General features: G+C 42.5%; 1 protein-coding gene across 2 annotated transcripts in view; it reads left to right on the top strand.

The window, feature by feature from the left end:
• Positions 1–24,942, top strand: part of KCNJ6 (potassium inwardly rectifying channel subfamily J member 6) — a 217,182-nt gene extending 192,240 nt beyond the window's left edge. For both annotated transcript variants that reach the window (XM_090031632.1, XM_090031633.1), the window contains one exon: positions 24,025–24,942. In XM_090031632.1, coding sequence (XP_089887758.1) covers positions 24,025–24,350 — 326 coding nt within the window. In that variant the 3' untranslated portion in view covers positions 24,351–24,942. The remainder of the gene's footprint in view (positions 1–24,024) is intronic.
• The last annotated feature ends 2,115 nt before the right edge of the window (positions 24,943–27,057 follow it).

Genomic DNA, 27,057 nt, shown 5'->3' with positions numbered 1-27,057 from the left:
TTATATGAGTATGAATCACCAAAGTACAGCAAGTACTGGTTATGGACCCCTTATGCTGGAGGGAAGCAGCAGCAAGTGTCAGAGAACCAGCTCCATACCAACCTTTCCCTGCTGGGGCATCCCCAATTATTCCACGAGAACCAGTTTTAAGGCAATTTTCGCCATTCCAGCAGTGAAACACCATTTGGTTAGGTGATTTCTATTTTGGGATTGCCAGGCATGTTTTCTTGGAAAGGCACTTTACCTTCACTAAAAATTAATTGCTGTCTACCTTCAAGTATACTGCTTTTCACCTACTTCATGTTGGCAATACCTTATCCAAAGTCAACCGTTTTCATGAGCCCCAGATACTTACTTTAAAACTGAGAGTTAAACACATCTCTGCAATAATAATGAGAAGCCTATAGATTTTATTTGCACGTTTTGAGAGGTTGATGGAAAATACCTAGAAGGTGAAGACATGCTGGATCCTGGCAGTAAGTTTTCACTCACTGCAGATTGCAATGAAGTTTTTAGTGCCTCATAACCCCAGGGGTCCTGACCCACCAGTTAACAAATACTGATCTGGTGACACCTACACTGGATGGTCTACAGGTCTACCTTTCTTGAGGTAATATTTTTATTGTATAAATAGAATAAAGATCCAGCTAGTCCTGACTGTGGGCTTGATTCTGACCTTGCCAGTTTTACACCTCAGTGGAGTTACCATGCACTGTGTAAACCCACAGCAACAGTACCACATTACTTAAAAGCCTGTTTAACTAACTCATGTGTGACAGTAAAGGCAGATCTCTTTAGTCAGCATAGGCTAGGATTTGCGTGTGCCTCATTTTACCTCCGAAATTTTGGATCTGTTTCAGATTATTGGCCAGCTGACAGCCCACCATCACACTGAAGGACAGGGAAGGATAGACAAGTTCAGCCTAGTGCTTGATGTACACAGTATATATATAAAACCAGAAGCACTTGCAGTCCACTTCTGGGTCTGCCAGAGAACACGCAGGGGAGCCCCCCACAAGCCCTGGCTCAGTGACTGGTACATCCTGGGTCTGAGGGGTCCCTCCAAGGCTGATCACCAAGCCAGGGGGTGCTCTGCGTGCTCCCCGGTGGACCCGGAAGTGGACCAGAAGTACTTCCAGTCCACTTCCAGATTCACCACTGAGCACATGGAGGGCCACACTCCTGTGGGACACTCCATGTGCCCCAGCATTGCAGCATTCATGAACCATGCTGGTACCTCGAGGTACGTAGAAAAAACATTTAAAGCTGCGTCTATGGCCGAATTGCTGATTCTCCGAATCAGCATCAAATCTTCAGATTCGTCCGAATCCAATGGGGGGCAGTGATCCAAATCAATGAACTGAATTACTGTCCCTGATTCTGGCCGAATCCAAATTCAAATTGAATACAGTCCACTTTGCACACCCATAATGTGTATATCAGCAAAATGCTTCCAATTAGCATTGGTCTGATAGCCATAATAAAAACTCCAAGGAAAAAACAATGTCATTGTTTTTGCTTGTCATTAAGAAGAATGAGGTCCGCAGCTAGTTGGCTGGTGTTTAATATTTATACAAGAGCAAGAAAAAAATTGAGGAAATAACTAAACAGTAGCTCAACAAAAAGGGTCTGATGTTCTTCTACCTGACAAGATTTCTTAATTAACCAAAACTCCATTCAAACATAACTCACCACAAAAAATCCCATCATGTTTGGGACTAGCTATCTAGATACTTCTAATGTATCTTTCACAGGAGCATCTAAGCAATAACATTTTTTTAACAGTATTGTACCATCTCTTGTTGTAAGGAATGTCATCTCATGACTGGAATAGAACTGACCTGCAGAAGCAAAGCTAAGCAATATAGCTTTTGGGATATTAATGGTATATATATAGTTGTTCCAGGCACCAAAGTTGTCCTGAGAGCACTGAATTTCCATCTTGTATCATGTCACTGTGATGCAACTGCCTGTTTGAGACATGAATACATATGGTCATAATGTCAGGATAAAACTCAGTCATCATCACATATTCTTCAGTGAACACAGTGTGTCTGCTCTTCTCTGTAAAAGACAGAAAAGCAAAATTGTAGTCCCTCTTTTAAGCAGCTCCTCAACCACACATGGCATGATCGTAGCACATCATCTTTGTACCAGACTCCTCCGTGTCACTACTTTCCCACCCCTACCTACTAGACCTCTGCAAAGCAGCTAGTATTCACTTTGGATTCGAATTCAGCCAATTCGGGAGACAGTGATTCGATCTGGTGATTCGAATCACTATCCCAAATTGATTCGGTCAAATCTGATTCAGAGATTCATCCATAGCCCAATTGGCCAAATCTCTGAATCGGCCCCATCCTCTGTCCGCTCTCAGTGGCTGCCCCACCCAACCCCAGCTCCCGGCTCTTTGAATAAAAAAAGCCCAGCACTCATCAGCTGCTGTCAGGTGGGGGGGCAAGTCCCTCTGCCCCCCATTACCCGGTGATGCGTGGGGGCTCTGCCATGAGCCCCCTGCCCACTTTCCCAGCACCCCCCCATGGCTGCCCTGCCTGGCCCTGGTTCCCAGCCCTTTAAAAAAAAAAAGCCCCAACTCACCGGGTCCTGCCAGGCAGGGGGACAATCCCTGCTGCACCACACTGCATGGGGGGCTCTGGCATGAGCCCCCACCCACTCTCACAGTCCTAGCTCATGGCTCTTTAAAATAAATAAATAAATAAAAACCCCGGGCTCACCAGCTGCTGCCAGGTGGGAGGGATCCCTGCTGCCCCCCCACTGCCCCATGCTGCATGAGGGGGTCTGTCACAAGCCCCCAGAAGCCCCGAGGCCACTGCAGCAGCTGATGAGTCTGTAGGTTTTTTGCTTTTTTTTAAAAGGGCCAGGAGCTGGAGCAGGCGGGGCAGCCATGGGGGGGCGCTAAGACAGTGGGCAGGGGTTGGGGGTGCTCAGGGGAGCTGGTGGAGCAGACAGAGGATGGGGCAAATATGCTGGCATTCTGGTTTAGTGGTCTGCCCAATAAGCAGCCAATTGCCAAGCACTGGAAGTGCTCTTCCACCAGTACTTCTGGTTTCTTGGCTGGTGCTTCCAGGGAGTTCATGGCCAATCTCAGGGGGTGCACTTCACCAATGATTAGATCCCTTCCAGTCCTACTCTCCTATGATCCTAGGATCGCAACTTAAAACTTGAGGTTACATCTGCTCTGCATAGACACTGAAAGATTTATAAAAATCACAGACTTATCCAATGCTGTTGGGCAAAATTTCTACTTCTACCTGTGTCTTTCAAGCTCCTATGTACAAATATGATGCTGATCATCAAAATCTGATAAACAGAATTTTCAGTAATGCCATATCAGTTTAGGGCATGATTCCAAAAGGCGCCCTATCTTTAACTCTCAGTAGGCACATCTACACATGCGCTTGACTGTGCAGTAGACTAATTTACTGCATAGTAAAGCATTGCTATCTATACGTGTGCAGCAATTGAGCCAGTGTAGACTAATTTACAGTGCCACCAGATAGTCCTGTCAGACACAGGTACTATCAGATGGCAGAGTAAATTACTGTGCTTAAACACACATGTAGAGAGTGACATCTGAATTAGTTTACTCTGGCTCAAATTGCACTGGAATTTATTCAATCACGTTAACTGCATGTGTAGATGCACCCAGTAAATGCTACATTTTATACAATATTTTAGGATTCTTAAGGGTAAAAAAGCATCATATAGCTATAAAATATCATCTCTGAACCAAAGTTCCACTATTTCCTCTATATCATCATCATTTCTAAAATCAAAAACAGCTATCTATATTTTTCCCCACTCAACTGCCAAGATGCACTGTTCACATAAGATTGTCTGACTGATCTCAGGAAATGGCAGATTTTGCTGCTTGCTAACTATCTAACACATCTTCAGTTTATACTTCATTTCAAGATATCACATCTTGTTAACATCTGCCTCAGAGAACCAAGTGCTTTGCCACACAGATTTCATGAAAGTCAAGCAAAGCTAAAATAAAGTAAAACCATTTATTGTGAATGCATAAATTGGCACAAGATGACTTTGAGGGTGATTCACAGATTGCAGTGTCAAAAGCTATTGATTTCTATTAATCGCCTGAATTTTAAGACTTGCTAAGATAAGTGTTCACATGTTGCCTTTAATCCATGTTTCAGCAACATTCTTGCTATGGTTAAATATGACATCTAACTAAAAATCATAAACCAGCAAGACTTAGCATGCTCCAAACTTTGGATTTTCAGTTCTAAATAGGACCATCAGACTGCTGGAGCAGAAGCTGCCTAACATGGAATTCAAACTTTACATTTAGAGAGTTCTAACAGGAAGACATGACAGAGATCACAAACTTATAGTTAATTAAATGTGTAACTCAAACTCCTGACAGCCCAACTGTGGAGCACTTAAATTGGAAAAATAAAAAAGCCAGTCTGGACTGGACTACCTTCAGAGCAGAAATCATTCAAACTGAAGTTTTCTTCTTTCCTCACCACTCCTGAAATATGTCCTAAAACAGAATTATATTAAATCCTTAATCATCTTCCATTTTATCAACACACTGCCGTTTTAATTGTAGGCTAACTATACAGCCACTGTGTTGTACACAAACCCTTGCTCTAGGGTTTGCATATGCTGTGTTTTATTTATGCAACATACAACTTTGGTTGTCATTTCTTCCCTGCAGAAAATTGAGTCCTCAGGGATATTCTCAAGAATTTTTAAAATAATTTTCAAGGAAAGAATAAGTTTGGGTCTTTCCATTCCCTCACAAGAGCCCTTTGAGTTCTAAATGGGAAGTGTTAGGCAACCTTCAAAACTGCCAGAACTGTGAAATTAGTGAGGACATGGGCAGATTTAGGATTTTGAAAAGGTGGGGTTCAGATGTTGTGGCACATCATTACATATAACAACACATATTTTTCTCCAATCAAACAGAAACTAGAAGCTTTACTGATATGCTAGGGATCTAGCACCTTAGTATCCATTTTAAGATCAAAGAAAAAACAAGTATATATTTATTGAAATGTTCACTAATTTGCTAAGCATATTAAGTTTAAAAAACACAACAAACTAGGCAAAAATAGTCAAAAGAGATTATTTCATTAGTCTTGTAGTCATTATAGTTAAATGTACATTTCAGATTTGTAAAGCTTCTTGAGCACCTTTGACAGCACCTCCAATGCTTCTTGTCAGTCATTTCTACAACCGAATTAAAGGGCACCTATACATGTGCAGGAAAGCTGCTCTGACGCACTGAGCAGACTTGAATAATTGAGTCTGCCAGAGTGTGGTAATTATCATGCACCAGCAGACTCCAGCATCATGAATATCAGTGGCCCTGCACTGAAAAATGGTGGCACGGATGCTTTTAACTAAAGCTTGTAATATACATGACACTCCAGGCGCTTTAATTAGAGCAGCTCTCAGAGCCACTCTAAATAAAGTGCTCTCCCCCTCCCTCCCCCCACCCCCAGAGCATATGTATGAACACCCAGTATTACTATACCTGAGTTAAGGTTTTTAGCTAAAACTGAAAACAGTCTGTAGGGCTGTGAAACAGAAGAGAGGAAAGGTTAACAGACAGCAAAATTACAGAAGAAAGGACAGCTTGTTGCCCTTTAAAGATCATTAAAAGAAAAGAGGGTCATTAAGACCTATGAAGTGAAGAGATATTAGCAGGAATCAGGTAAATTATAATGAGCCATGAAATCATATGACGCCCCCACTGCTGCCTGAATAGAAACACTGCTGCCATAGTCAGGCAGTTGGTTTTAAAGCCTGAGTGGAACAGGGATCAGCTGAGGGGGCTAGAGGGGGGTGCAACCACACCACTGCCCCCCACCCCCGATCTGCAGAACAGATTGTCTATCAGCATCACCCTAATGGTCCCACTGCAAATGGGCGTGGTCCGTGACCCTCTGGAACTGCACTGTTAGCATGTATGTTTGGGAGTGGGGGGAAAGGGGAATCAGTTAATTTCCATATTATGCATACAAAATTAAGTATTCTAAGCAGTCACAATACCTTATTAAAACTTGCTGACTTAAAGGTCCTAAGAGGCCTGTACTTCCTTTCTCTACTGTTTACCCTCTCTGGATGTATATTTGTTACCCGTGCACAGTTTCCATGTTCCTAGTCCTTGACCAAACTGTCCCAATACAATTAGTTGAGACCACCCCATTATGCCCTCTTCTCCAGGACCAGAACAATTACTTAGGCTCCTCACTCCCAATAGTTAATTCAGACTCATCCCTATCCTCTCTCCAGGGCTGGACTGCAACTGTTAATGCTCTGGACTCTGCTCCTCTCCCTTGCCTCCCCATTAAGAAGCAGGCATAAGGAGCCTGGCTGCCTAGAAGCTGCCCTTGTTTACTGGGTTGGACGGGAGGGCCAAGTGGGCCTGGGGTGGGGGACAGTGGGTCCACAGAGCTTGCTAAACCCAGGGTCCATACGATTTCCTCTTCCCACAGCCAAGTCCTTTGTCACCCACCCCCAAACTAAAATTAACATCCTATTGTCTTCATTGCCCTTGCACCACCTTCCTGTCTCGCGGGGACCTCTTTCTGTCCTTTAGTGAAAGGCAGGGAAAAGAGCAGTGGACCTACAGCAATTAAAGAAGAAGAATCTCACTTTCCCATCCCCAAAAGTGAGCTGGTGCTACTGCTTTCTGTCCTGAGGCCATGCCAGTACGCTGCAGCACAGGACCTACTACTGCTGACAGTGCCACTCCTGAGGGGCCTGTCTCCACTCTCCAATAAATATTTGCAAGGGTTGTTTCAGCAGTGGTGAAACTAAGTACCAAAGTGACAATGAAGCTGACTGCACCAAGTCACACCAGATAAAAACTATGGGGAACTTAGTGCCTGAGATTTTTAAGTGTCACTAAGGGCTATGGAAAGCAATAAAGAGATACAGGCACAACATGTGATTTTCCAGTTGACCAGTCCCTTTACTTGGGAAGCAAGTTAGCCAAAATGAGGCTGGACAGATCTGGAGGATACAATAAGATGCCTACCTTTGATACCCTCCTGGTTTTCCCCTCTCACACTGATACCAACTAGAACCCTCTGGTCCTGTCAGTATATCAGCCTCCCACCGAGGTTGTGCATCAGGCAGAAACTATGAATGTGTCTGCACCTGTAACAAAAAATGCTGCAGACACACTATGCAAATGGAAGCAGCACCAGGAGGCTCAGCTGAAACCCTGTCCTTTTGCTGCCTGTTTCCTATAGCCATTCAGGAAACTGCAGGTCGATCCAGCCATGATACTGCATTGCCACTGAAGACAGTCCCACCTGCATGACCAAATTAAAGGAGGAATTTCACAGATCAATAGGGATGTATTTTCAAAAGGCTTATGAAAAGGTCAAAACAGGTCTTTTATATAATCACAACCTCACAGCTGAAAAGTGGAGTCTCTGAAGAGAACTGTGGTATTGCAAATATTTTAACAAAGTTTTCAGCTTTTCATAGCTTCTTGAAGCACTTCTGAAAGAGTAAGGTAGAAGTAGCATTCATCTCTTGTTTGCTGTTGAATCAAAGTCCAAAACAGGGCTGAAACAGTAAATCTATCAGACTAGTCCACCAGAGGCAAGGATGTAAAATCCTGGCAGCTTGTGTTCCAGCTCCAGAAAGTTGAGCTGACTATTTCCAAGGACTCAGAGTACCCATTTTGGAATATACTATTCTCTCTGGTCAGACTCTGTCATTGATATGATGAGATTTCACAGATTAGCCTGGAGGAAAATGCAATCATCTTTCATTTTATCCTATTTATATTTGAAAAGGCATAGCTAAAAAGAATACTGAAATTCATTCCTGTCAGGTTGTTTAGTTTACTGTGCCTGTACAGAAGAGAAGGCTAAACAGAGGTTAAATATTAGCTGAATAGCTGTCCCAGAATCTCTTTAGCAAAAGTGTTTATTAAAAGAGAACACTGTACTGCTAGTTCCTAGAAAGATGGACCAGAACTGGCAGTATATTTAAAACTTGACTCATCAGACAAGCATTTGTTCCTCTGAAATGTTTGTCACTTCTTAGGCAAACTTTTTTGGAGTAAGAAAGCCTAGAAATTACACACACAACATTCTGTGAAGCATAGTTATTGTATATTGATTGCTCCCTTGGAGTTGCTTGAAAATATGTTGATGAAATGTTGTTTTCAGTAGCATCTGCCATTTAACTGAAACTGAAACTTTCTGGAGGAAAAATAATAATTATTTAAAAAATTGAGGAAAAGGAGCTTCAGTTTGTCATTTTGAATCAATGTTTCATTCTGAGACCTTTTTAAAAAGTCAAAATCAGAATGGGATGTTTCAGGTGACCCAAAATAGTTTTGTCTTGTTTTTTGAAAATTATGTTTTGTGAGCGATTTCAAATGTTTGTTGGTTTTGTTTCACTTGAAATGTTGGAATGTACCACAAAACAGAACAGCTGTTTATCTCTTCTGCAAACCTAACCTAGTGGTCAGTGCGCATGTTCTTGATCCCCCCCTTTGAATTCAAACTGCAGAGGATTCACATCAGTGGTAGCCATAACTGTAAAGCCTGGCTCTATAGCTCGCTCTATGGTAAATGGTGCTTTCCAGCCTGCAGTTTGTCCTCAGTTCAGTCACCAGAGTTTTGGCCAAGAAAGCAGCTGCCAACTACATATGCACATATTCACCAATATAAACCTATGATCCAGCTTTGCAACTGAACGAGTGTATACAGAGTCTTTACACAGAAAGCTAAGATTGTTTAAAATCAAAACTGTTGTACTTATAAATATATAAATAGAAATAAGAAGTTAGGCCAGCCCTTACTCAAAACTAAAAGCCCAAATTAACCATCTGTTTTTGAAGTTTTAAAAGTTAACTATTTTTCCTTTTCATATATGGCAAATTCTGAATATTAGAAAGCCAGCTGTTCTCACTGGAGTTAATACTTGCTGGCTCATTCACACACATGCGCATACACATGCACACACACGTGCATGTATGCACGTGGAGCCCAGGTAGCAGCTGCACAGCATGTTCTACTACAGAATGCAGCCAAGGAAGCAGGAAGATATACAGGCCGTCTGCACCTCTCAAATGTGAAGATTTTGTGCACAGGGCTGAAAGCAACGTGCTTTAAAAATGCTGTTCAGTTTTTACTGTCCAAATAGATATATATTATATTCAGAATCAGATAAGCCTCCAGACTTCCAGGTGCTCTACTGAACCAAATTCTCAGAGGTCTTTGAAATCTGCCCCTCATTAGTTGCAAGTAGCGGGATACAAGTTTTCTTTCTACCCAAAGCAACTGAGGGGAAAAAATGTGGCTTTTTGAAAGGTTTACTAAGAGGTGAAGGAAAAAAATACCATCACAGCATTGTAACTCTGCAGGCATTTTCCAGCAAATAACAGCTGCTGCTTCTTCTGGCTTTGCAGAAATGTAAGGATTCAGGATGCTGCATTTAAAAAAAAGTCAAAAATAAATAGACAACTTGGCTCCCATAAAACCCCACTAACAATATTTAAAAGAATGGGAGGTGAAGTGGAAAAACTTACTCTTTACCTTTGCAGTCTTTTGCTGTAAATATTTTCACAGAAGATAAAGTGATTTAATGCAGCTTTGACAGTGAAAACTGAGAATGAGTGTATGTGGCAAACTGGATGCAGTTTCTGTTTATACAGAACAGATGAAAGAATATTAATACTAAGCACTTCTACAGAATGTTAATCTTCTCAACACTTCCTTATGGCACATAAATAATTATTAGTATTTCCACTGTGAAGGCATTAAGAGAAATTAAGTGACTTCCCTTAGCCCACACACACCGAGTCAATAACAGATCCAAGATTAAAATCCAGAGTTCCTGGCTTCTAGTCTTCTGCTCATTTCAGAGCACTTATTGATTACCTTCTTGTTCATCCTGACATTGCTAATATAAAAGAGTACTCAGCCTCACTTCCTGAAAAAATTATATCCATCAGAGCAGATCACATCTATGCTCCCTAATGCTAGTCTTGAAATGATGTAACAGGAACAGCATGCCTCTGTAGTTGGCAGTCCCAGTACATGGTCACTCAAGAGACTCTGAGCCAAATTCTATTTTCCCCATAAATAAGTGAAATTCTGCTGGCCTAAATAAAGGCAAGCCCTTCAACCATGACAGAAGTTGGCCCTTCCTTGCTAAACAATGGTCCCACAACACAAATCTAAATTGAACAGAAATATGTTGAGAGGAGAATTTAAATCTGGCGACTGTCATAAATCACCTAGTCAATTTTGCATCGCCAGAAAATTTGTTTCATTAAAAGAAGTTTTGGAAAAGCATCCTGCTTAAAGTAAATCTCTTCGTCTTTTTGATCTTGTAACCATGACTGACAAAACAATACTATATGACACTGTCAGCCTCAGCCAATGGCACTTAAAATACTGGTCTTCCCAATTTCTTCCCAAATGTGCACCCAAGGAAATGTTCTTTATCACAAAAGAAGACAGACATCAAAGAGCACTCTTTTAATAAAGCTAAGATTGGTCCCATGTTGAAAAAGAAAAGAAAGGAAGAAGGGAGAAAGAAAAGGAAAAGGGTAAGGAAAAAAGGAAAGTTGACCCAGGCAATGTAAATGTGAGAAAAATATTAAGACAAACTGGTGCAGAAACTCATGGCAATTCAGCCTAAAACTTTATTGAGTTCCACAATACCTATTATTTTTTCCTAGCCTTTGATAACATTTCATTTTTGCTATCTCCCATTGCATAAAGTGCAATAACAGAGAATGGAGAGTATGACACAACACATTACTGTGTATGGTAGCGTGAAATCTGCCATTAGGCTGCTGCAAGGAAATGCATCAAGTCATACTAGGTTACCACTCTGAACTCTGGTGATGTTTGTAAACCAATGCTAAGACATAAGCTTAAATACCAACAGACAGTACAAACAACATGCAGCCACAATCTGCGCATGTACCACTTTTCAACTGTCATGAATAAGGAGGTGGTGTCAGCTTTGTTATTAATTCTAATCAGTCAAGGGGTTGGCCTGTAACTTTGCCCACACTGTGGAAATAATGGCCCCAGGGAACTATTATATCCCATTTTGTCATCCTCTGTAGACTGCACTGGATGCACATTAAGCTTGATAAAATCTTGCATGCTGGCTGTGAGAAAAATTGCTAATGTGATACACTGAAGCACTGTCCTTATTAATGTCTGACAGAGGGGGAACAAGTCAATCAACACTGTTTCAATTTTTACTGTTCAGGCAGTTTCTAAACAAATCTATTGAGCCACCTCGTGGGAGGAGGGCTCAATGAGTGCTTATGGCACTGCTCTAGGCTTTGAGAGACCTAGGTTTAATCCTTTTCTCTGCTACAGACTTCCTGTGTGACCATTTGCAAGACGCTTAGGTTTGGATCCTATTTCACTGTATCCAGTGACACTGACCCAGACACATACATGCTATTTTTTGCGCTTAAACACAATTTGCAATCTTGTTTCATGTGTAGAGCAGATGCACAAGTCCACGTGGCTACTGGGCATGTTCAGTAGGACTGTGCTTTGGCCAGGCATCTGCACATCACAGAATGCTTGCAAGTCCTGAAATTACAGCCAGGCAAAAACCCCATGAGTAGCTGGCATTAGAGGACAGGGCATGGGGGGGAGGAGGAAGAGGAAGAGGAATAGGAAGGGCTTCCCACACCCAGTAGCTTAATGGTTAATGGGGAAATGGGAGGCTTAGACTGTAGGCCCCCCAGAGGGGGTTTAAACCAGCATCTCTTTAGCTTCCCAGCCTCTCTCTATCTGGGACTCAGAGCACAATGCTCTAACCATCCGGCCACAGGTTAAGCATTATTGAGTCCTTTCTACAATTCTCTTCTTGAAGCTGGCCCTCTGAGCAGCCAAGAGAAGCAGACAGTGTGGTTAGGAAGCAGTACACAAGCTAGAGGGTGCTCAGCAGGGATCTGGGTTCTCCGTTTCCCACAGAAAAAGAGGAAAACGTGGATTTCCCCCTTTACACAAGTAAATGCAGATCATTCATTTTAATGGAGAAACCCACAGACTTTGCACTTTTGCAAAGAGCCCTCAGCACATTGGCAGAGCTCCAGCCTGCAATAGGGGTGGCGAGGAGGGTGGTCAGGCCATGGGGTGCCGTGTGCAGCCAGCAGGCAGCCTTAAGAGCAGCTCCTGCAGGTAAGTTGGAGGGGGGGGGGGGAAAGGAAGGAGAGGGGAGAATTGAGGCCCTCATTGGGAACGAGGGAGGGAGAGAGTTGGGCAGGGCTGGAGGCAGTGCGTGGGACATGGGGCCTGGGGCCAGAATGCACAAATGGTTTGTCCAGGGGGTTGGATGGGGCTGGTTCCCTGCTGCTGAACGCAGTCCTGAAGGGACAAGGGGATCCATGCTCCCCAGATCTGTGCATGGGGCGGGAGCAGGTGCAAGCTTCCCACTGCAGGCTCAGGCTCCCAGCCTGTTGCCCTCCCCCAGGGCCTCCACAGCCCAGCCGGCAGCAGGGCAAGGAGCCTGAGCCCACAGAGGGAGCAGCCCACACTTGCCCCCACCTGCTGGGCTGTGGAGACCCCAGGATAGGGCAGCAAGGTAGGGAGCCTGAGCCTGCAGGGGGCAGCCTGCACCACCTCCCCTCCCCAGGAGTGCATGCAGAAGTGAGGAGCTGACCCCATTCCCTGCCCAAGCCTGCAGCAGGCAGGCAGCAGGCGGGAACCGGACCCCATGCTCCACTCTGCTGCAGCAGCCACCACATGGCAAGGGGATGTGGACCTGGGCTCCTGTCCCCAAAGCCTGGCAGCTAGGGCCCCCCTCCAGCAGGGTTGGGGAGGCTATGGGAAGGAGTGAGGCTCACCAGCAGGGCCAGGGGGACTTGGCTTGGGAGCGAGGGGCCTCAACCTGCATTTTGTGAGTGAAGGAGGCAGGGGAAACTCTGATTTTTCATGATAAAAAGCCCCAAAAAGCAAATACCAAAATTTAGAGGTATTTAGAATTTATTTTATTATAGTGATTGAGGCATTGGTAGGCTTCCAAATTGCTTTAAAATTGTAAATATATAAAGAAGACATTGTGTTCAACTGATTCCTATATATATATAGTGGTCTGTTATTTAATCACAAATTTTGAGTTTTTAATCAGAAAATGTACAAATTTTTATCTGAGAATTTGCATTTTTTTATGGGGGAAAACCAGGATCCCTGGTGCTCAGTGAGATGGCTGTTGTTCTGGAATGGAAGGCGTCCTGGGTTTTATCCTGGACCCTTGCTCCAAATGGGGCAGAAACTTACCCACTGCTCTTGATCCATTTTATGGAGCAGAGAAAACTGAGGAAGGTTTTAATAACAATATTCAAATACCCAAAGGACAATTTTAGAGAGGACAGAAATAGACTTTTCTCTGCAGCCGTATGGGACAGGACTAGGGCAATGGACTAAAACTACAGTAAAGGAAATTAGGAAGAAATTTCAAATTATGGTCAAGCATTGGAAGAGGCTTCCTAGAGAAGTTGCAGAATCTCCATTCAAGTGTCTGTCTCACCTGCTCTGGAAATTTTCAAAAGCAGGTGAGACAGACACTTGGTTGAGATGGTTTAGTTAAGAATAATCCTGTCTTGAGCAAAGATGGACTAGATAACTTCATGAGGTCCCTTCCAACCCTACTTTCGTATGACGCTATCAAATGACTATTAAATGCAAAATGCAGTAACCTAGCTTGAAGAGGAGGGCTTCAAAGGAACCTGGGTCATGCCTAATCTGTTGTGTAGCAGTTAGAGCACTGTGCTGGGAAACAGGAGATGAAAGTTCAAAACCCCTGTCATTGACTGTGGACAAGGAAGGCCCAGGGCCTGGCTTTTCTGCATCTTGGGTAAGCTTTCTAACCACTCAGCTGTTGGAGCTAAAACATGGGAGGGCCCTCCTCCTCCTTCATGATTTTGTTTCTAACAGATACATATGCCAGAAGGCAAGATAGAATCACAAACTGTGTGTAAGAAAAAAACAAAAAAACAGTAGTTATATGCCTGGATAAGTGCCATTTGGGCATATAAAATGAAGTAGGATCTAGCCTTTACTTTTTCTTTGATTCAGCATCCTCTTTGTAAATGGAAATCATAAGTGTTGAAAGAATGAATATGCAAAGATTTTGAGACACTTAAACTATAAGGTTAAGGGCCATTTCAGTACAATAATTAAACATTGGTTTCAAATCAATGCATATTGTTCCTAGTAAATTCTATGGGGAACACCATGCTCCTATCGAGAATCAAAATACTACTAATAATCTATCCCTGCTTACTTGGCTGGCTCAGGCAGAATATCTATTGATTAAGCTACCTAGTGGAGCAAAAGCCAAAATGCAGTGTACATCTTCCTCTGGCACACTAGTCACTGGGGGTTTGGGAAAGGGAAAGCAATAGAGGCCATATCCACAATGGCATGTTGCTCTTGCAGAAAAGTGGCAACTTTTACTACTCTGGCTACAGATCAAAGAGCTGTAACTGACCATTAAAGATGATAATAAAACCTACAAAGTAGTAATATAGCAATTAGTTTTACTTTATAGGCAGCTAGCCCAGCAATCTACATCTTGTATGGTGTTGGATGGTGCTTCCAGAGACTCTGTATGCATATAAAATAAACAGACAAAAACCCTCGTACTAATTTTGAGGTAAGGTTGTGATCTGATATTGAAATTAAAACATATACACGGGCTCATTACAACCAATTAAAAATGCTTTGCATTTAAAAACATGAAACAAAGGGAGAGGGAAATCTTCAGCTACCTTCTTGGTCCATAAAGTATTTTAAATAGTTGAATTACACTGCACGTAGAAAACAATATTCTATCTATATGCCTATCTAATATCTTACAATGGTGCATATCACCAAGGTATCCAAGTGCCTCCCAGAAACACGAGTGATATCTCTCTCTCTCTCCCCTCCCTACTGACAAGGAGCACCAGAGCGGGGCTTCACCTAAGGTTCATTGGTTTATTGTCAAAGTCAACACTTTATTTAAGAGTTAGAAAAGTTAAGAGTAACTCTTCTGACAGAGGCACACTTACATCCTAAGCTTGTGAATGTTTGGGGCAGATTCCTGTCTGCACCTGAACAGAGCTCAGATGTATATAACACCTTGATATCTAACTTATCCCAAGCCATCTGGTTCCTGCACACATTAAATCTGGAGAAAAAAGCAATTAACTTACACCTTAGAAATAATGGGTGTAGTAGAACTTCACTATGCCACACCCTATAAGAGAGGTGCAAGAGGGACATCAGGCACAGGAAACTCTGGACCGGCCTCCATCAGTTCTCTGCTGGCAAAAAGTTCACCTGAACAGGGGAAATTCTCCATTGGCTATCTCTAGCTAGCTTGAACCCCTTTTGGATCACTTAACAGTAAAGCGAATGTAGCTGATCAGAAGATCCAACCTTCATGGATTTCATTGACTTTAGCACTTCTTTTTAAGCAAATCATTCATTTTAGTTGTAACTAATTAACTTAAACTGAATTATTTTGGTCCTTTATTTCCCTGCTTAAACACACACAAAAAAAACAGACAAATGTTGAGATGAGTACCTCAGGAGGACCTCCAGTTTTCATCTACCATACAAGGATTTTAGCACTTCCTAAATTTCATACCACAATCATTCAAACTAGTTGTGCCATGAATCTGTATCTACCAAAAAACAAAACAAAATGAACCCCAAAAAACCAAAGATTACCACACACAGTCCCTGCAGCCTACTTCTCTGAGTCAGATTCTGTTTGAGTCCTGAATTTCATCCACAAAGTCCAGCTGAACTCAGTAAAGCTCAAGGATATTGCCTGACTTGCCCAAGTCACAGCAAATTACTATGTGCAAGTACAGGTTATGAAATAATCTCTACCCCACCTGACCTGAAGTATAATCACAAAGTGCTATATGCAGTAGATATAACTTGTTTTTTATTTTCTTTAAGTTGTAACCAACCACTAAATAACACACTCTCACTCTCTCTCACACATATATCCAGATGAAGACTATTAGATAAAAGCAGGTACTGATATTAGGGGTTCACCAATAGAGATTTTGGGGGTTGATACTGATAAGCGTTTTTTAAGGAGGCATATCAGCCAATACCAATGCAATTTCTGACACAGCTACGTGCAACTGGTAAGTCTGTTGTGGTGAAAGGGGAGGGGGGAGAAAAGGGGAGTAGAGGGAGTAGATTAACGCCCACCACAGAGAAGGAAGGGTGGGGCAGAGGATGGGGTAGGTGCTGCCCAGCTGGGGTGGGGTAGGTGCAGGATGGAGCCACGGCTCGTCCAGAGATCATGGGGACAGGGGTGGCGGCTCCCATTGCTGCAAGCTGTTAGTCCGGGAGCAGCTTGTCTGCTTGTCCAGCAGCTCCTGCCTCTGCTCCCACTGTTTGTCTAGGAGGGCACGGCAGGGGGTGCCCCCAGATTTGGGCGGGTTGGGCCAGGTGGGCTGCAGCTGTGGGTAGGGGCCAGAGGCCATGCTGCACTGTGCTCGGAGCAAGTGCCAGCAGCACTGGGAGTGCAGCCTCCAGACCAGCAGCACACAGTGGTGAGAGCTGCCACCCTCTCCCTGCGCGGCCCAAACAAGCCATGCTCCATCCCACACCCAACCCGACCAGGCAGCGTCCACCCCCAGCCCCAACCCATTCCTTCCTCACCGCAGGGGTTGTTGATCTGTCCCCCATGCCCCTTCCCCTCCCCACTCCCGTTTCACCACAACAGACTTACCGGCTGCACGCAGCTCTCCATGCTGCCAGGCTGAGCTCCTCGCTGCCTGCGTGCTGTGCACACAGGCATTTATCAGCCAAATTATTGGCCACATCAAGCAGATTTCCAATACAGTCAATTTTCTTTATACAGGTGCTGATCCAATATCAGACTGATGTATCGGTGCACCTCTAACTGATATCATTGCTCTATTTCAACTTTTTGCTTCAAAAATGTCCTCCCATTCTCATTGTGAAGGAGTTTTAACTAAATTCTAAAAATGAAGGGTTATTACCCAGCCATTTCTGAGCAGAAAAAAAATCCAAATGAGAGAGAAAGGCAGGTCAAATTTTCAAATTAGAGAAATGTTCAATGGTCTGTAACTCAAATCTTTAATGTTCCAGAAAAAAAATAATTTGACCGATGGCCAAGATAGATGTGTTTTCCTGCCTAAAGCTATACTAAGTATTAAATCTGAATGAAGAAACAAATTCTGTTTCACTGAGGAGTTCAGTATTTTGGTATTTGGTTTTGTTCCATTTGGAATAAAAACCAAACATTTTTTAATGGTCCATGAAAGGGAATTGGAACATAGGACCAACAGGAGTGGAGACCAGTAGCAACAGTATTTTTAGTCAGGCAGTTCTGAGAGAGTCAACTGACTTCATGGTTTATTATAATCTGCTTTATAATTTGCCTGATCCTTTCTAAATTCTTCATTCCACAGCTGTTAACAACCCTCTCCTTTTTAATCAAGCTATCCTTTGTTCCACAATTCTGCTGTCCATTAGCTGCTCTTGGTAATGAAACTCCTTTTTCACAGCCCTGCAGATTGTTTTTAATTTATTCCAAAGAAGCTATACTTATTTTTGTTTCCATCTTAAACTGAATGATGCAACCCTAGGCCCCTGGCACATTTGTGAAGCTTCTAGTTATTTTAACTGGAGAAAAATGTGTGCTGTTTTATATGCGATGATATACCTCATTATCTGCACCCCCTTTTCAAAATTCTAGATCTGCCCATGCACACAGTCATGCTGAAAAATAGTTTAGGGTAAGAAAGTGAATGGTAACATTACCAAAAAAAACTTATGACACTATCAGTGCAACAACTGAGGTTCCACAAGTTTTGTCCCAGACAGAACCCCAGGGAAGTCAGTGAGTACCTATAGGGGCACTCTGCTAGCAGAGCTGTACTGCTGCCCAGCACATCCACAGGTGGCTGATAGTGGAATGACCTTCATGGAAGGTTAGCTGCAAAACAAGCACGGGTAATTCTGATGAATAAGCAGACATTCTGATGAACCAAGCAGCAGTACCAGGATATGATGGGGACAGCAGATGGCAATGCTTTCCTTCCTGAAAAACCACATATATCCTTTGATGATGCTATGACATGGCAAGTACAGGTTGCCATTATGATAAGTCTGTCCAGCTGCCGGCCATAGGTCAGCAATTCCTCAACAGTGGAGCAGAAGGAAAAGATATTAGAATCTCAGCGGATGCAAAGACTGATGAAGGCTGCAATGGAACAAGATCTTCAAATGTCTTGACCTCTGCCATTGGATCAAGGCCCCATTCTGTCAAAAACTGGGTGAAAGCTGATGTGCAGCAACTTCTTCACAATAAATCATGCACAGTCATCTTCCATAAAAACAGTTTCTCCAGCACATTTTTCAAGCCTTTTGGTGACCAGTTAGTGACAACGGGAGCTGGATTATGATCATCTGGAATCTCTTATTTAGTCATGAACTGGCATGAAGGCAGCAGTTACAAAAAGGTCAGTGGCAATGCATAGGGGGTACACAGGAGTGCATCTCGCTGACTGGCCGCTAAGGGGGCACATGCCCCTCGCCGCCACCCCCCCGCCCAACTCAGGTGGCACCAGTTACCCATGAAAAATATCATTCTCTACCAGGGAACATCAAGACTGGTTTGAGGAGAATGATTAGAAGATCCAAGAATTTATCAGCCACAAGTGTAAGGCCTTTTGTGCTTGGCAGAACATCAGTTCCAAGCAAAAGAAACTGAATCACCAATAAGCCAAGGCAGAGGCACAAAGGAGGACCCACAGTATGAAGAACATATTGTGGCAAGATTTTGAAGGTGAAGGAGATTCAACAACTCACTGACATCCACGATATGTGCAGTTTTTTCAGTGCCACCAAAACCATCTATGGTCTGAGCACTCAGGGACCAAGCCCTTTGAGACCTAAGGATGGAGGAGACCTGATCAAGGAAAGGGGAGCCATCAGCACCCATTGGAAGGAGCATTTTGAAGACCTTCTTAATTGAGACTGTTGTTAATCAGAGTGCTCTCAACTCCAATCCCATAACAGTCAGTTAGAGATGATCTCTGAATCCCTCCAACCCTTGATGAGGTAAGGAAAGCCATCAAGCAAGTGAAGAATGACAATGCATCTGGAGCTGATGGAATCCCCACTGAAATCATCAAGCAGTTGGGGAGAGGAGCTCACATCACATCTCCATGCCCTCATCTTAAGGATCTGGAAAGATGAAGAAATCCCAGATGACCTTCAAGAAGAGAGATAGGTCCAACTGTGGAACTTTCAGAGGGATCACCTTGCTGTCCACCACAGGAAAGATCATTGTAACAACCCTCCTGAACCGTCTCCTCCCACTTTCTGAAGAACTCCTCCCAGAATCTCAGTGTGGGTTAGGGCATCAAAAGGCACAACTAATATGATCCTCTCTGCTTGCCAGCTGCAAGAAAAATGCCAGGAACAACATAAACCTCTCTACGTGGCCTTCTTTGATCTCAGGAAAGCCTTCAACTCTCAACTGAGAAGCACTATGGAGGATCCTTCTAAAGTATGGATGCCCACTGAAATTCATCACCATTCTTTACCTGCTCCATGACAGTATGTGAACAGTGTTTCTCAGTAACAGATCTATCATAGATCCCTTTTAGTTTAATACAGGAGTTAAGCAAGGCTGTGTCATTGATCAAATTCTCTTCTCAATATTTCTTATTGCTATACTACATCTGACCACCAACGTGCTTCCAATCACAGTGGAGCTACACTACCAAATAATGGTAAATTGTTTAATCTCGGTGAACTCTGAACCAAAACCAAGACGACCTTGACCCCAGTCATTGAGCTCCAGTATACTGTTGATGCTATAGTGTGTGCTCCCTCAGAAGCAAACCTTCAGGCAATCACTGATGTCTTTACCAAAGCACACAAGAAAAAGGGACTGATGTTTAACATTTAGAAGACTAAGGTCGTCCATCAACAAGCTCTTTATGAGCAGTCCCCAGCTCCGGTAATTCAGTTTCACGGTGAAACTTTGTGTATTTCCCATACCTCAGAAGCCATCTCTTGCAGAAAGCTGACATCAATGATGAAATCCAATATCACATTAAAATTGTAAGCATAGCCTTCAGATGCCTGAGGAAACAAGTATTCAAAGATTGCTACATCAGATTTGAAACCAAGCTCATGGTTTATCAAGCAGTCATGACTCCCACTGTTCTGTATGCAGGTTCTGAGATGGGAACAATGTACAGGACATACTTCAAGTCACTGGAAAAGAACCATCAATGCTGCCTGCAGATCTTTCAAATCCAGTGGAAAGAAAGATGCACCACTATTAGCATCTTCTTGCAAGTAAACGCTATGAGCATCAAGGCAATGATCATCTGACATCAACTTTGCTGGGCCTGCCACATCATCCAGACGTCCGACTCAGACTCCCAAAGTAAGTTTTATTCTCCCAGCTCATTCAAGTCATACACTCAAGGGGAGAGCAGAGAAAGTGCTTTAAGGACATCCTCAAGGTCAACTTGAAAAAATGTAACATAAACATCAACTCATGGGAGATTATTGCCCACATCCACCCCAAATGAAGGAAGTCTTCTGTCAGGAGGATCTCAGTACTTTGAAGCCATATGATGCCAACAGAAGATGGAAAAAAAAAAAGCAGAAGCAGCAGAAACTGCATGTCACAGAGCAAACCAAAAATCCAGAGGCCACCTCCCCATTCACACAGAAACATGTCTGAGTTGCAACAGGGTCTGTGGATCCCATATTGGCTTCATCAGCCATCTTCACATCCACAGATAAAGTAATCATGGAAGACAATCATCCTCAGCTGGAGGGATTGCTGATATAAAAATGGACACTGGAACCTAGCCAGGCAAAGCTCCTGACAGAACCATGATCTAAGATGATAATGCTCTAAAGGAAAATTAGTAGAGGCAGACTGGGTTTATTCACAAGAAATGATCCATTTTCATGGGTAGATGCAGTTTCACTTAGGACTATTTACACTTTTTTTTGTGGATTCATTTTCACCCTATTTGAAAATTTATCCTGTCACCTCCTAACGGTTGCATTCCAGAAGCACCACAAAAAACACATCAGACACTCAAGAAACTGGGCCTCGATCATTGGAGTAGAAGTGGAAAGTAGCAGATGAACTTCAAAAGAAAATAAATGTCCAAGCTTTCCTGCTCATTGATCTCATCTCTAGCTTGCAGATCTGAACGCTGTATGGATGGTATATATATATTGCTCTTTTTTCCTTCTATTTCACTGAATAGGAAAGATGTGCATCACACTTCCTGAGTAATGGACAAATTGAAAAAAAATACAGATCTAACCACTTCTCATTTCAGAAAGCAAAAATCTTGTAGCGTTCATAACATTCAAAATAACTATTGATGGATGAATCTTCACTAATTCAGATAAGTTGCTAAATGCTTTGGTACCCATACCAACCTAAAGAAAGTCTACTACTTTTTGATAAGACTGACAAATTGCACTAGAAACCTCTCTAGCACTGGTTAACTTATAAGATTTCCAGTATTCTCTCCCTTTCTGAATAGCAAATAGAAAAACCAAGTCTGTTGTGGTATTTCAGCACCTCTCTGACAACAGGGAAGGGTAACAAAAGCACAGCGGTCATTATGAAAAAGCTCTACTGGCAGTTACCTCCCTGAGAGGTACACTGTTCACATACTGTCACGCACTTGAACAGGAGAGAAATGCTGCAAAAATTGCTCAGGTACCACAGTGCAGTAACTACTGGTAACAATATCAGCAAAAATGAAACATGATCAAGAAAGAGCACAGGTTAGTAAACATTTTTAGACCTTACAAACTTACTCTGTTCTGGGAGAAGGCTCAAGCAGAGGGGGTGAAGGAGAGAAGGAAGTATGATTTTTCTCTGAAATAGTTGGTTTATCTGTGGAGAAAAAGAAGATAAACAACCACCAGCTTTCGTACTCTCTGAAACTCCGTGTACCTTCAGTGGTGGCAACATCTGTGGCATGACAATGTACATTTCCCAAGGACAGCTTTCTGTTATCTCCAAATCTAGCACCTTCTTATGGCCACTCCTGACCTGAGGTACTCTGGCCTTTCTGTGCAATGCACTGCACTCACCTGCCTTGCTTTTGGCTTGATCTAGTGTAAATTTGGCAGCTTGTTCTTTCTCCCCATGTTCATCAAGTTACCTCTGTCTAGCCCAGTCAATACTACATACATCTCTTCTCCAGGGCACCTTGCTCCTAAACAAGCTCAAGCTCTCCACAGCCTATTCACCCCAGTGCTGGGAGCTTTCAAATCCACTCTCTACACACACGTAATCCACACCCTTCCTCTGGATGCCCTCAGTGGCCTCCCAACTCCCCTATTAGCCACCCCATGCCTTGCAATGCCTTCACCCAGAAATTATAAGTACACAGTACACGTAACCAAAAATTAAACCAAACTTAGCTCGGTCTCCTGCATGCCCTTCCCCAGAGTACTCCCCAGGTTCACTTCTTTCCCCCTGTCTTGTCCCAGCTTCAGGGGCCCTTCTCAGCTACCACTTTTTATAGCACAGCCCCTTCATTCTGTGTTAGAAACTCCTCTCTGGGTCAGACTGCCTCTCTGTACCCTGGGACTAGATTTATGTCTCCAAGGCCCACCCCTTCTGCAATGTAAACAGTTTGTCTTAAAGTGACTGTGACAGAGCTGTCCCTGGGGGTACTGAATCGGGGTGATCACCTCAGGCCCATGCTTTGAGGGGCCTTGCAGATAGTGCCGTACAGGCTTCACCGCAGCTGCCGGCTCCATGTTCCAGCCACTCGCCATCCCCAACCCTGCACCGGCTGATATGCCCTGGGCCCCACATACCTTTTCTTCTTTCCCTGAGTAATGGGGTAGAGGCACCTATTATAGTTCTCCAGTTATATGGTCTTGTCCTGTATTATGTTCTTGCCATATATTAACTTTCTGAACTTTGCTAGTAACATACTGTTATTCAGTAATTATGAAAAGAATTTGTAAATAATTAAAGAGAAACTGTTACAGTCTCTCCTCATAATCCCTCTTTGTTGGGGACATCTCTTTGCTGTCTTCCCCATATATTATTTTCTAGTCTGCAGGCTGTTCCTACCCCGTTTACTGACCACAGCAAGTATTCCCTTTTCCCTGAGTCCTTTATTACCTCACCCAGTTTGTCTTGTGGTAGACTTTCTGACTAGACATTTCTTCATCTAGAGACAGTGTTGCACTGCATTTTGAACAAGGGTTAGACTGCTTTTCCTACACTTTCTTAACAAGATCTATCATTCTTTGAGGTCATTACCCCTTCAGCAATTCAAAGGAAGAGGCTCTAGTAGAAACTATATTGTTAAGAGAAAAGAAGAAAGAAGTTTGTTTCAGTGCTTTGCAGCTAACAGCACAACTTTCATAACATACTTTTGACAGTTTTGCTAAAACTTCTGAGTAGTTCATTAGCTTGAAGTTAAAAATAATATACCTTTACAGAGGCCCCAAACTTTTAGGCAAAACAAAGTCAATCCTTGGGTCAAACCTCAGTCGAGAGTTTAACCAGGAACAGTTAGTTCTTTGATCATTCTAGGCAGCTTCTAAGCATGGCAACAGAGCTAGTGTTAGTTAGTTACACAGGTCATCCATTAGAAAACAAAATACAGAAAAAGATGACTAGTCAACACTACAAATCTTGTATATTATCAACAAGTTGGTTGCAACTCATTTCCAGAGTCTAGGATTATTTACTGATGAAATTCAAGAATAACTGCAGTTGCCATATAAATGTTAGGATTTTGCTGACAGACTAATCCTATGAAATATATAAGATAAGGAAAAATGTATATCTGACACATTATACATTGTTCTAATGGTCATCCTCAAACCTGTTATTTTTCTGGCATACCCGTACTAGCATACAATGCTACATGTACTTGCATGACTCTGTAACTATTAAACAAGAATCATTCTGGGGCACTCTGTGGTACAACATTTTTGCCTTTTCTTTTTCCAGGGATGACATGCCAGGCTCGAAGTTCTTATGTTACCAGTGAAATCCTCTGGGGTTATCGTTTTACACCTGTCCTCACACTGGAGGATGGATTTTATGAAGTAGACTACAACAGCTTTCATGAAACGTATGAGACCAATACACCAGTTTACAGTGCCAAAGAACTAGCAGAGATGGCCAACCGAGCAGAACTGCCCCTGACTTGGTCTGTGTCCAGCCAACTAGACCAGCATGCAGAACTGGAAACTGAAGAGGAGGAAAAGAACCAAGAAGAGCAAACTGAAAGAAATGGTGATGTGGCAAACTTAGAGAATGAATCCAAAGTTTAAAACTACTGGAGGAATGGCACCATGCAATCCCTTTTTCTCCTCCCTCCTTCTCTCCCACCTCCTTTTTCTTTTTTTCTTTTTTAATTACAGGAAAAGACATATTTAAAGATGTGAAATATCTACCTGCCTAATTTCAAATCCAGAGATACATAAACTAAGCAAAGACATGGGTTAAAGCTGCAATATCCCTTACTGATGATGGACTCTGATTATCATTCTTCCAACAATGGGAGATTGCCTTTAGACAAGTATGAGTTCATAATCACAGGTTTATTTTAAATGCCAACAAAAAAGGGAAAAACTTAACAACAGGGCTAATAAAAAGAAAATGTTCATTAGTGCTCATTAATGCTGTAGGTCTTGGCTCCAACTTTTATATATTTCAAGACAGTTTCATAAATTAAATGAAATGCCACCAGAAAATGGGCATTGCAGCTTTAAGACCAAGGGGAGCAGAAATATCTGCAATTCCACAAGATTCTGTATATATGCCTTATGTAATTACTTTCTTTTTAAATTTAGTAATAAATCCAGCATGTACAAAAGTACTGTAGTAAAGAACTTCTAAATAATGTAAATAGATGTGTAATTAATGTAGGTTTAGATACATAATTCTAGAAATGTTGGGACGCAAAAAAAAACAACAAACCCACTAAATAGGCATTTCTGTTATAATATTTTTTAAATCGCCTATATCTTTGGCCCTTTTAATGCATGACATTTTCTTCAGTGTACCAGACTGGCAATGATTTAGGGTACCTTCCAATTCCTTAAAAGATCATGTTATTAACTCTAAAAGCCATAGTCTGGGGTAGGGCAGGGTAGAGAAATTGCAACGATATTACTGAAATACTGTGAAACTGTTTACAAAATGAACCTATTTTTTGTAATATTATACGGTAAACCATTCCTGGCTATTTTTGGCAATTCAGCCTAAATTAGACTGTGGAAGAACCCTGGATAACACAAGAATCTCTAGAATGCTCTTTGTATAAAAAGCACTTTTTCCGTTGGGGTATCACCCTTCAAGTGCAATACCCGGGGACACTATTCTTTTTCCCCTAAATTATTGGATTAAAACTGTGTAGTTTGCTTTAAAAATAATATAAAAAGCCATCTGAAACTGAATGTTATACATAGATAGGAAGAGAATATTTTTAGCTACACAGTCTGAGAAGAACTACTTACATTTCTTCTAGAGTTGCAGTCACCACTGACACATTTTTGCTCCTGAGGCTTCACACAATATTTTATAACCCTGGATAACTGCCATCAGGGTTTCTCATATAAAGACTGAGATCTGCCATCTGTACGTAGACAAGTGATTCTGTAACACTTCTTCTTCACCTTGGGTCTGATCCATGGCTGGCATAAAACGTTTTAAAGGACTTCCTTTGAGGTCCATGATACTATGCTAATTTGCATAGTTTTAAACCACTTAAGGATCTGACCCACCTTTGCAAATAATGATGCAAATAATGTCATGTGAGATGATGTCCAAAATAAGGCACTACTGAATGTGACTAAGGACTGCTTAAATCCACGCCCTCTGTACATAAACCACTGCTACATCAAAGAAGAGGCTCCCACTGATTTCAGTGTGTTTTGGCTTAGGCCAGTGTCCCCCGGGCACATGGAATGGTGTCATCCAACCCGTGGGGCTATCCACAGGCCTTGACATTTGGCAGCAGAGCAGGGCAGTGGCAAAGTTAATTGCCGCTCTACTACTACCAAATTTTTGGGCTCTGGGGAGCCCCACAGTCCAGATAACATAGCCCTGAGTGCTAGATTGGGCTGCCATAAGGCCAAATCCAGTGCACAGGGTCAAGTTGGCACATGGGGTCGGGCCAGCACTCAGGATCAAGCCTGCAGCTGGGGTCAGGTCAGCCTGCAGGGTCAGGCTGGTGCACGGCCAGATCCAGCATGCAGGATCAGGCCAGCATGCTGGATCACACCCAAAAAACAGCCCCATGCACCAACCCTGTACTGGATCTGGCCCATACACTGAACCCATGCCACTTGTCTGACCCATGGGGCCAGTAGCTTAGGAGCACTAGCTTAGGCTCATCAAAAGAGCAACATTTCCCTCAGTCAACAGAAAAAAAAATAACTGCAGCCTTAAAGTGTTTTTTTTTTTGTTTTTTTTTTATACCTGCCTAGTCTGGAAAGGAAGAATACACTGAAAAGAACTTAAAGTATTTTTGTAGAGAAACATTTAAGTTAAAATAGACAAAAAATAAAATCTCAGGAGAAATCTAGTGGGCAGGTAGAAATTTTGCACTGTGATACAGCCTTCACATTAATTTCACATCTATACTCTTTTTTTTTTTGCTGTAACAATTGCCTGTCATTAATTTTCACTGAGTGGTTAAAAAGTCTTTTTGAAGCTCCTAAAGCTGTGCTCAATACCAAGGTAAGGCTTTGCATGCCAGGACCACACAGATCAATCTCACAAAGAGCTCCATGTTTGTTTTTGTTTCTGGAAATTGTCCCTACCAAGTTTTCACACAGAAGCAGCTGGTATAGCTTCCACACTGTAAGCAATTGTTTGGGAGATGTACCTTTGTCCCCTCTGCCAGAACGACTGATTTTTTAAATCAAGTAAATAGAGGTTGTTGCCTATTTTTGTTTATTTTGGTGAAAAAAAAGTGGTTTTGCTACAGGCCCATTTAAAAACTAACAGTATGCTAGGCTGCGTGAGAACTTC

Source organism: Crocodylus siamensis, chromosome 1, assembly GCF_052110815.1.
Source record: "Crocodylus siamensis isolate JL-2025a chromosome 1, ASM5211081v1, whole genome shotgun sequence".
Classification (NCBI taxonomy): Eukaryota; Metazoa; Chordata; order Crocodylia; family Crocodylidae; genus Crocodylus; species Crocodylus siamensis.
The sequence above is the reverse complement of the archived record's forward strand: the minus strand, read 5'-3'. Positions and strand labels throughout refer to the sequence as shown.